Raw genomic sequence first — 11,136 nt, forward strand, 5'->3', positions numbered from 1 at the left:
TTTGAAAGTTATGGGTATTGTAATTTATAAAAGGTCCTGTTTTTATTGACTGCTGTGTTTTTGGAGATTAATAAATAGCACATAAGGAGAAGCATAATCCTCACCTCCCTGTCCTTAATAGCATTGACAATTCTTGATGCATATCCTAAAACAAATTACAGTGTCTGATTTAGAGGATGGGTTACGGTATCATTCCTCAAACTGCACTGCAGAACTCATAATCCCCTCTGCTCACAACAAAGTCTTTGAAGTATCCATAATAGCGAGGTGTCTTCCAGGATGAAAATTGTTGCCTCGCATGTCAAGAGTTTCGACCGACACAATGAGCACAAAGTGTCCTGTGAAGTAATAATGGAAAGATGACTCCCTTATTTTCACAATATGGCCAAATACACAGGAAGTGTTTTTTTTTTTTTTTTAACGTAGGGACACTTCACTGCTGGAGGAAGGCTAATCCTAAAATACAATGTAAAAATTACTTCTCAGAATTGCGATGCTCACTTAACAAAAAAAACAGTAAAGGTTAAAGTTTTAGTAAGAAAATACAATTTCTCCAAATTAATTTGAAAACGTTTTGTGCTAATCTGTAGTGTACGCTGAAATAATGATCTCAAATTCGCGTGAAATTCGCGTTTTTTTATCCCGGCTTTCATCCAGGCAGCCAACTCTTTTGTTTCTACGAAGGCACGGCCACTAGATCGCCTCCTCCAGGTCACGTGTGCTTGGTAGCCATCTTGCATTTCTCTTTTGGCTTCGGTGATTAGTCCCTCGTTTGTTTTTACGGGGCCGTTGGCGCACTGCTTCCAGGTCACGGCTGCTGTAGGTGACCTCCTGCCAGGGCAGGCAAGGGTTGTCAGCTATCCGCGGCCATGGGGGCGCACCTTGCCCGCCGGTACCTTGGGTACCCAGAACCCGACCCGCTGAACACGCCGTCCTTCAGCCCTGAGCTGGGCTTCCCGGAGGATCGCAAGGAGCGAGGTCAGCGGTCGGGGTCAAAAGTTGGGGTCGTGTGTAATGCACTGGGTGGATTTAAGGTTCGGCTGCATGCATTTGGGAGCTGGATCGGGGTTTGACAGATACCAGATATTGTGAAGTAATTTCCTAGAATAGTGGCCGACCTGCAGGTCGGTCTGGTAGCTCACAAACACTGGTACGTTTGCTGCTCGTGTGACAAACTTTCCATCATTACCTCGCAGAACACTATACCTTTGGAGACACTTTTTGCGCGGAGACATAAGAAGATTTTTGTTGTGGAGCGACCGTAGTATGAGTGTTGCAAGGCATTTTTGGTGCTTCATTCTAAAATGCCTCTCCTGTAAATTGCAACTTTTGAGAGCGAAGTTTAGAAAATAAATAACTCTGGTATCCAATTGGACTGAAATAGTCTTAAGCTTTGGAACATGACGCTGAAGTTAGCCCCTTATTCGGCCAGCATCTTATTTAGTGACAGAAGTTGGCATCTTACCCAAACAGTATTTTATTTGCAGGCAACATTTTATATAAAATACATTGCACTTACTGGCAGAATTAGAGGATAGCTTAAGCCTTTGAAACATAATTGATACATATCAGTATGCACCATACATACTGCACTGTAACCATTTATTGCCACAGTTTTTGGTCCAGTAGGTATGTTTTGGTAATGAAATTAGGATACGTAATATCTGCTTTACCACTGCACAAATATGCTGGAAATAACAATGTATTCTAAAACTGGGTAGGGGCTCACAATACAGTGACATTTCCGTGGGATTGGCAGCCTCGTGGCCTTGCCATCAGGCTCGCCGCAGCCCCACTTGTGGATTAGTTGAAAATATAACCACACAGGTCGATTACTGCATGAAAGTTCGGCATGTAGTGAACGAAGGACAGAAATGTGGCAGGTAATGGATATTGGGGGGGCAAGCCTTGAGAAATCTACTCCCCCACTCGCTATGGAAAGTCTGATATTATCAGAGCAAGCCCTAGGGCCTGCTGTCCTGGTCTGGCAAGAAAGCTTGATCTGGCAAAGAACATGTACTCTGTTCATTCAAAAAGTGAATGAACTATAAGGGTGCCTTTAAAGCGTGTTTTTATCCTGTCACATTTGCTTTGTATTTAAAGACAGAGGTCAAATGTCAGTTTATGTCGTTTTACAAATTGCTGCTTGTTTTATCCTGATATTAGTGATTACTTTTCTTTCTCTTAGTGCAAAGTAAGAGGATTTTGTGAAGAGAACTATCTAAAAGTCGTGCTGGGCACACAACGTTTAAGTAGCTTATAAATAAACTGTACAAGTATTTCAAAATATATTTCATTAGTTGGGAAAGTTCTTTTTTAATAATCTGAAGTGAGATGGAAACTCTGATTTTAATAAGATGCAAACAAATCAGAATGCTTTACTTGGTGATGTCAAATGATACATAATTGCAGAAAGCAGATTTCCACACATTATCGTTTGTACTCTATAGTTTTATCACTAAAACTGCACGTCAGTGGGGAAGTTTGTGGCCATTTCAATGGAAAATGCCTGTCTATAAACGACAGTGCACTACCACATAATTCTTTAGTGAGAGCTTTTAAATATGAACTGAAAATCATTCCTGCTTCTGCCCTGGTGACTATTAGTGAACTACAAGGCAGGTCAGGGGTCCTGTGTACCATATATGCGGGCTAGATTTTTATCATACATTCAGCAAAACTGTACTCTGTTAAATCAAAGAAGGTTCTTTTTGTACTCTAGGCATGCTAAATTCACATATTTAAATGTGGTCTTGTATGTGGTTATGAAGAAAAAGGTGACTCAATGAAATAAAATATTTGCCTACGATCACACAGTTTGAGACAGTTTTAGGGGTCAAGCGCATTAAATTGGGTCGATTGTTCAAGTCACTAGATTTGCAGGTTAGGTAAAATTTTCCCAAGGCCTGGGAAGTAGCTGCATGGCGGTGTCCTAGATTGTGGTGAATGTTAATGAGTTCCTGCAAGGAGGTGTGGCAAGCAACAGATACACAGAAAGTTACTGCATGGGTGTGTGACAAATTTTAGAAGATGTAAAGGGTTCTATTTGGAACAAATAATGACTGAGGGTGTAATGTACACTGTTCAACACTAGCACATGGCTGCCAGATTGTTCGGGATATCCTTATAAAATGAGCACACAGTGCATCTAAATAGAACTTATTTACATAGTGGTTATACTGAAAATCTGCCATAGATCTGGACCCACCACTACTGAAATAAATGGTCTGAAAATCTGCCATAGATCTGGACCCACCACTACTGAAATATAATGGTCTTAAGGCTTAACCTGCACAGAGGTATGGTAGATCTTAGGGGTTTAACCAATCCCATGTGAGTAATTTCATGTATTTGGGGCCGTCCACCAATGAAAGGGAAGTCCAGATCTGCTTGGAGTTGTGACAGGTCATGGCAGATGTAATGGAGCCCATGTAATAATTTGAATAGGGCGTTGGGGCTGATCCTATGTTATCACCCTATCTGTGGGCAAAAGTCAATGGAGTTACCTCTGTAGATTGAACAGATCCTTGAGCTGGTGATTTCTTTGCACCACAAATGTAATTTGGTCCTCAGAATGTAGAAAATTATACTCTCTCATGCTTACTCACTCAGGTTCTCTCTTACCAGTTATTGGCAAGAAACACCAGTAAGTACCTAAGTGCAACTGGGCCCTTAAATTGCAATCGCTGTGTAAAATGATGTTTGTACTATGGGTCGGATTTAGGGGTTGTGCAGACTTATTAAGTCTGCATCCCTGATGAATTTAGGCAGATTAAACGTGCTGTAATAAATGGGGTGTGGGGGTGGGAAGCACGCAGTAATTGTTGTGGGATGCACATTTTTGTTTTGGTAATCATCAAAAATCTGCATGTTACTCCCAGGAAATACAAAAAATGTGCAATATATGCTGTTAGTAGCTTTCAATAAATTTCAAACCAGGGGATTTAGGATTTATATTGGGCATGGAAAATACATTCTAACCCCTTTGGGGGTCTTTGTGGCCCTAAATGGTAGTAACTTCTTTACAGTGCAATTAGTCTTCTTTACTTGTATTTAAAAGGCATAAAGGTGGAATTTCAATGATAGATACAATTTGGAAAGAAACGCGTCCAAACATAGGTGTGATTAAAACTTCACAACAGAACTTGTTTAGAGAACCTTTGAAATCACAGTGGCCCGGTTAAAACCACAAAGGGAAATAATTGTAAAGATTTGCTTGTTTTATCACAGGACAGGCCATATCAGTACTTGTCGAGTTGCAAGGTCCATCTACTGATGAGTGATGGCCTGCAGTGTCTTAAAAGGGAAATTATGAGTTTATGTGGTCTGGAAATTATGACATCTCCCATCACTCAAAAGTACCAAGATGTTGCCTGAGCTTGTGTAGAGAGGAGTCTTTGCACCAGTCTTCTCTATTGATGGGCTATACCTGTCAGCACTGTAATAGTAAATGTTACTGTTTTGGTGAGCAGTAAACTCGCTGTGCTTATAAGAACAACTGGAAATACCAAGATGGTTTCCTTATGCATGTAAGCTGAAGTTGTAGCATTGCTGTCTAACAATGCTCTTTTGTTCTTCCTATGTCTCACAGTGATGGTAGCTACCCAAGCAGAGATGGATGCTGCTCAGCTCCCCTTAGAGCAGCGGGATTACTGTGCCCACCACTTAATCAAGTTCATGAAGTGCAAGAGAGACAACTGGCCAAACTTTCTAGCATGCAAACATGAGCAGCATGCTTGGGATTACTGTGAGCATCAAGAGTGAGTGACCTGTTTCTTTCCCTCTTCATACTGAGCTTTTTGGTGATCTGGTATTGTCTCTATAAATAACTGGTGTGGCTGTTAGGGAAGGGGGTTGGATGGCTACTCTGGTGTTTACTGATGGGCAAATGATTTGTGAATAGATGGGGAGTAAGAAACCCTTCCAGAGGGCCATGGGAAACAAGGGGCTACAACACCCAACTGTGGCTGTGAGGACTTTTTACTGTGATGTTCTTGGTCTCAGCCTATTTAGGATTCTGAGCGACGGGGCCAAGTATCCCTTCTGCACTTGACTCTCAGTGGTAAATGTGAAAGAGCAGCCCAAGTCTCCCTTGGGGAGGGGAGTGGATACAGATTAGTTGACAGGGCTCACAACTCAAAGAGCACACAGCAGCAGCAACAAAGCTATGTCCAGGCAAATACTCACTTTAATATAAAAAAGTATTTTATTTCTAACTGCTCATTTAAACGAAGAATATGACATTCACAATCAATAACATATTTCCCCTTGAAGACGGGGGCTCTAGTGTTTTAATGTCAATTCCCTGTTCCACTGTTTCCTCGCAGTGTAACAGGGGTTATTCCCCATTCACTGTTGTCCACAATCAGGGAATGCTGAACTAGCAGTCCATTTTTCAAGAGTCCACTCTGGCTCTTAAAGTCAAGTCAAAAGTGTCTTATTTGCTGCAGTACTTTCAGCCGAAAGTCCCCTTGCGGCAGATAGGCCCAAAACAGGTCTTACTTGCTTCAGTAGGAGTGAAGCATGCAGAGTCTTGAAGTGCTCTCCATCCGCAGGTGCTCACAGCTTTTCCAGTCCCGATCAGGTAGGTGAGTTGGCATGCAGTCTCGGGGGCTGCGCTCAGCTCAGCAGACAGAGGGCTCTCCCTCACAGTCGGACTCCAGTATCAATTTGAGGCTTTCCTGTACTTTTCCTGTCGGGTAAGATTCCACTCACCTGAAAGGGGGAAGTGCGGGTGATTCTGATGCTTCTGTCCTCAACGCCCAGCTGGGGTGGCAATGCTCACATGGTGTCCTCACTCGTTCTACAGGGTCGGGTCAGTCACAGTTCCGTTGCTTCCGGTGACCTACAGGTCACCACTGCTCAGTTTACAGGCTCCTAGCCGAGCAACACAGCATAAGTAATCCCAGCAACCCCTCTTGGCATACGTGTTGCTGCACAGCTGCCACATAAGGTTTTGGTTCTAACCACACTGCGGTCTTTGCCACTGCGGTCCCTTCTTGCATACAGGGAGCCACAGTAATGTCACGCAACCTTTGGCCCTTCTCTGCAAGGTGTTTTTTTCCACGTTGGACCCTCCTGGGACAGTGGGTCACTTCAACAGTGCCATGTAGGCTTCTGCCTTTACCACACAGCAATCTTCTCCTCGTCCCTCTCCTTGTATATGGGCTTTGATGACTCAGTTTTGCACATGAGAAATTACCCGATTGGTGTAGCAAGCATTTCCTCACACCAGGAGCCCAATTGACAGGGCTCACCAGTGGACATTGCTCTCTCCAACACTGCTCTTCCTCACAAGGCACACTGGTCTTGGCAGGCACTGGTGCTCCAGGGCAGATTGTCTTGGGGTTTTCCTGTGTGATGCCCCCTCACGCAGCCCATCTGGCTGCTTGACAGATGTCAGGTTTTGGGGTCTCAAACTCCCCTTCTTATAGACCATTTCCAGCCACTAAATGCGATTTAGGGTGTGGGTCTTAAGTTTTATGTTGGTGTTCTGCTTCTTTTGAATTACATCTCTGCTCTCGTTTCTTCTTAAAATGCCATCTGTGACCGCATGAGACTCCAAAAATGTTAATCCCACAACACACGCCATTGGAGTGACTGGAGTTCACACTTGGGTGTCAACCACAGTGATGTGTGTATGAAATGGTTAATTACAGGCACACAGCGGTACGCATTATGATTTCCTTATCATCCCCATTTCTTTCCTGAGATTTGTCCAGGCCCCTTCCTTGTGATCTCTCACTGACTCAGAGTACCTTTGGAGGCTCCCATGTACACTTCACTCTCTCCTGTCCCGGGTGTCACAGCCAGCTCACAGGAATGCAGCAATACAGAAATCTGTTTGGGGGATTCCAATATCTCCTCATATCTTTACAATGCAGGTCTGGGTCTCCCAAAATGAAACCTAGGGTCCTCCATGCAATGTGCCATTACAGGCACACTTGCATTCAGTGCATATACACACACTCTCCAGCGCTGTTACCTGCACGTATTGTGCCAGCACAGGCACAATTGCACTTGGTACACACATTCCCATTGCATGTGCTGCACAACACTGTAGCCTCTCTGTATTGTGTTACTTGCATGCACATGCTGCACAACACTATATCCTTCATAGATTTTAGTCTTTGCAGGTACACATACACCGCGTTTATGCATGCACCATGCATACACTGCACAGCACTACATCCTTCATGTACTATGCTCCTTGCAGATACACATACACCCAATACATGCACTCTGCATGTATGCGCTGCCCTATCCCTGAATTGTACCCTTCCCCAGACACACATACATCAATGGTAGAGTCACTACTCCTGAGCAGCCCTTCATATCTAACCGATGGAGGGCAGGGGGTGAGTTGTGCACACAGCAGTGGAACTTTAAAAAGCGAGTGAGCCTCTAGGCTTCACTCCGGTAACACAGGTTAAAAAGCACCTGTTCACTCCTACTGATGATTACACGGTATGCTACCACCACCGTGCTCGTGAGGCTTAACTCCTGGTGAAGGTGGTAGTCTTCCATCACTTACAAGGGTAGCGTTTTAGGCATGCATGATTCGTGTTTGCCTATGACAACAATCAGCTTTTGAGATGTAGGCAACAGTAACGTTGGGCATGCAGGGCAGGGGAACACATCTAGTACCATGAAAAGGGCCTTTCTGTCCAAATGTGGGATATGTTGGACCAAATGATAAACCATAATTTTGCTGCTTCTGAGGTAATATTTTTACATCTATACTGTACTATTTTAATCCAACCTTTCTACCACTGTTAAATCAGTGGAGCACACTTAGCATGTTACTTGTCCTTTTGGTAGTTTACCTGTGGAAATTGTGCTTACCCACTCCTTGTCCATTGTTTTAGCTATGTCATGCGGATGAAGGAGTATGAACGGGAGCGAAGGCTGCTAACAAGGAAGAAGAGGCTTGAGGATAAGTCAGCTGAAGCTCAGGGAGCGTGAGAAGCTGCACAATCCTGTCTCATTAAGTGTGACTACCCTTGAACTCATGTAATTACATTTATTTCAAATAAACAACTTTCGTCTCTCTCTGCTGCTGCATTGTGACGATTTTGTCAGCGTGAATGGTTGGTATGGTTGAAGGGATGTATCATTGCCTTCTGCACTTCATTAGAAAAGTTATTTGTCATTAACAGTAGTTCTCTGCACACACACCATCCAGAGTCACCCTTATGAGCTCAAATGATAGTACTCCTGCAACTCTCTGCTCCTGTCTTAACCAGTGTTTCACTTTGTTATACTACCATCTCTGAAAACACAAGAGCTTCTAAAGTGCATATGTGTTAGAAATGAGGTCTCTAGTTGGCAGTGGCTTGCACCCTGTCCAAGTAGGGACCCTCACTCTAATCATGGTAAGGGAGTCACACAGCTAAAATAACTCCTGCTCAGCCCCTTGGTAGCTTGTCTCGGAGGCAATGTGTAAAGTGCTCTCCCTCTCGCTCTCGCTCCTCCTCTCCCTCCCCTTTTCCTTCTCCCTCCCCCTCCCCCCAATATTTTTCTGAGTCATATAAGACCACAACAATAAAAATACGACATACAGATTTTCAAAAATAAATGTAGTATCACGCTTAGAAACACAATAGCTCCAAATGGGGCTATCAAAACAGCTTGACGAGGTCGCTTGCAACAGTTCAGCGCCACCCGCGAGGGTGCACGGCCGGCCATGGAGTCATGTAGACCCCGGTTACAGTACCTTGGAAGAAGGATGAGGACCAAAGACTACACAGAGTTGAGGAAGTGAAGCAACGCTGGAGCTGGTGCGCCATCTGTTCCCTACTGCCACCGGGGAGGCAAGTCGGGACTCTCGGTATGAGAGCCCAGACACTGGAAGGTGAAGTCTTTGATGTCTCTGAGGCTTCTTAACAGGAGGTAAGCTCAGTCCAAGCCCTTGGAGAACCTTTGGAATCAGGATGTAGAAGCCAAGTCCAGTCCTTTCACTCCCAGAACAGGAGCAGCAGGCCAGCACAACAAAGCAACAGCCAGAGTGGCAGTCCTTCCTACAGAATCCAGCTCTTCTTTCTGGCAGAATTTCCTCAGTCCATAAGCGTTCTAACTATGTGGTGTCAGAGGTCCAGTACTTACATCCATTTCTGTCTTTGAAGTAGGACAACTTCAAAGAAAAGTCTTTGTAGATCACGAGACCCTGTCTTTCCCTGCCCTGCCCCAGACACACTCCATGGGGGTGGAGACTGCTTTGTGTGAGGACAAGCACAGCCCTACGTAGGTGCAAGTGTCAGCTCATCCCACCACTCTAGCTCAGGAAGACCCATCAGTGATGGGCCATTAGGATATATGCAGGGCACACCTTAGCTCCCTTTGTGTGACTGTCTAGAGTGAATGTACAAACAGTCCAACTGTCGTTCTGACCCAGACGTGTATTCAGCAGGCAGGCAGAGGCACAGGATGGTTAAGCAAGAAAATGCCCACTTTCTGAGAGTGCCCTACTGGAGGGATAGGTCTTGCGATAGTGCAATACTTCTCATTTCGTTTTTCACTATTAGGACATGTAAAACACACTGGTACCTGTCGTACCTTTTACATACACTACATTCTGCCTATGGGGCTGCCTTGGGCCTACCTTAGGAATGACTTACAAGTAATAAAAAGGAAGATTTTGGCCTGGCAAGTGGGTGTACTTGCCAGGTCGACTTGGCAGTTTAAAACTGCACACAGACACTGCAGTGGCAGAGCTGAGACATGTTTGCAGGGCTACCATGTGAGTGGCACAATCACTGCTGCTGACCCACTAGTACCATTTGTTTTCCACGTCCTGGCAGAGACCGCCCACTGTACTAGGTACTTACTAGTAAATCAAATATGCCAATAATGCAGAAACCAATCACTAATACATTTTAGACAGAGAGCATATGCACTTTAACACTGGTTAGCAGTGGTAACGTGCCCAGAGTCCTAAAGCCAACAAACGGGTACCTCCAGGTGACTGACACCATTTGTCCCCTCTCACACCAGTCCAGGGGTTGTATCTTGAGATTGAGCCCTCCAATCCAGGGTCTGTACCCTTAGGCTGAGCTTGTGCCTAGTCAGTCATGACTTCTGGGGGAGTACAACTCACTGCCCCCTGGGAAACACACTCCTCATCTGTTGTGCTCTCCCAAGCCAAAAGTGGTGTCACCAGGGTCATTTCTGGGGTGCTTTGACCTCTGAGCGGGCAACCCCAGACCCACTAGTTCTCCTTGGGACTGTCTCCCCTTTTCACCCCTCCATCTGGACTTCAGCACCCTCCTCTTCCGAGTGGTGCTGCCAGACACCAGAACTGGTGGGACGCTTCCAACAGCCATCCGTCAAGTTCTCCTGACATTATACGACTCCCATCAATGGATGGTCTCCTGGTATAAATCAGGTCCCCCTCCCTGTGCCCCCTTAGAGCTATCCAAGCACTAGGTCTGGGGATAGGACACCCTGATCTTCTGCCCACTCCCACCCCTTCGCCTGATCTTGGAAAGGACATGGGACCCCTCTTCCTCCCAACTTCACTGGGACCTGTCTGGGGTACTGCAATTCCCACCCCCCACCCCAACCCAACCCCACCCCACCGACCCTTCAGTCTGATGGGGAAAACCTAATCCACTCCCCTTAGGATTACTCCCCAATACCTCTTCAGACCCTCTAGCACTCACCTAGAGGTCTGCCTCCAGTTCAAGTTCCCTGGGGTCGGAAAACTCACACTCCACCAGGTGTTGGCATAGCTCTGGAAAACCGTGACTGAACATATACTCTCCAGCAATCAAATTGTACAGATCCTTATGTGTGTTCAGTATACTACCCTTTACCCAACCATCCAGTGCCTTGAAAAAGTACCTCCATTATCCCCCATCTGGTTAGACAGTGTCTTACTATCCCTGAAACTCCACCTACCCTCCTTTGGGGTGACTCCATATTCCCAGACCAAGGCTTCCTTAATGGAGGTTCACCTCTCCCTGTCACTCCCTTCTAGAGCCAGTAGAGTGTCCATCCTACCACTAGGAATATGACTTACCCATGCTAGTTCCCCAATCCTCCTCAGGGAGCCTGCGCACCTCTGGAGATCCCTCATAAGCCTGAGCCCACTGGTGTATGTCACCTGCCTCCGTAGAAACCGGCTTTGGTTATGTG

At 45.4% G+C, this 11,136-nt stretch overlaps 1 protein-coding gene across 1 annotated transcript; it reads left to right on the forward strand.

The window, feature by feature from the left end:
• The first annotated feature begins 784 nt into the window (after window positions 1–784).
• On the forward strand, window positions 785–8,052 carry NDUFB7 (NADH:ubiquinone oxidoreductase subunit B7). Its single transcript, XM_069231696.1, has 3 exons — window positions 785–978; window positions 4,592–4,760; window positions 7,869–8,052. The coding sequence occupies exons 1-3, from the start codon at window positions 870–872 to the stop codon at window positions 7,963–7,965; spliced, it is 375 nt and encodes a 124-aa protein (XP_069087797.1). The 5' UTR covers window positions 785–869; the 3' UTR covers window positions 7,966–8,052.
• Window positions 8,053–11,136: the final 3,084 nt, after the last annotated feature.

This window comes from Pleurodeles waltl, chromosome 4_2, assembly GCF_031143425.1.
Source record: "Pleurodeles waltl isolate 20211129_DDA chromosome 4_2, aPleWal1.hap1.20221129, whole genome shotgun sequence".
Classification (NCBI taxonomy): Eukaryota; Metazoa; Chordata; class Amphibia; order Caudata; family Salamandridae; genus Pleurodeles; species Pleurodeles waltl.

Bases quoted from the DNA above. Each gene is read 5' to 3' on its own strand.
- NDUFB7 (XM_069231696.1), top strand. From the start codon at position 870: ATGGGGGCGCACCTTGCCCGCCGGTACCTTGGGTACCCAGAACCCGAC. The intron at 979-4,591 runs GTCAGCGGTCGG...TATGTCTCACAG, and splicing joins GGAGGATCGCAAGGAGCGAG to TGATGGTAGCTACCCAAGCA. The intron at 4,761-7,868 runs GTGAGTGACCTG...CCATTGTTTTAG, and splicing joins GATTACTGTGAGCATCAAGA to CTATGTCATGCGGATGAAGG.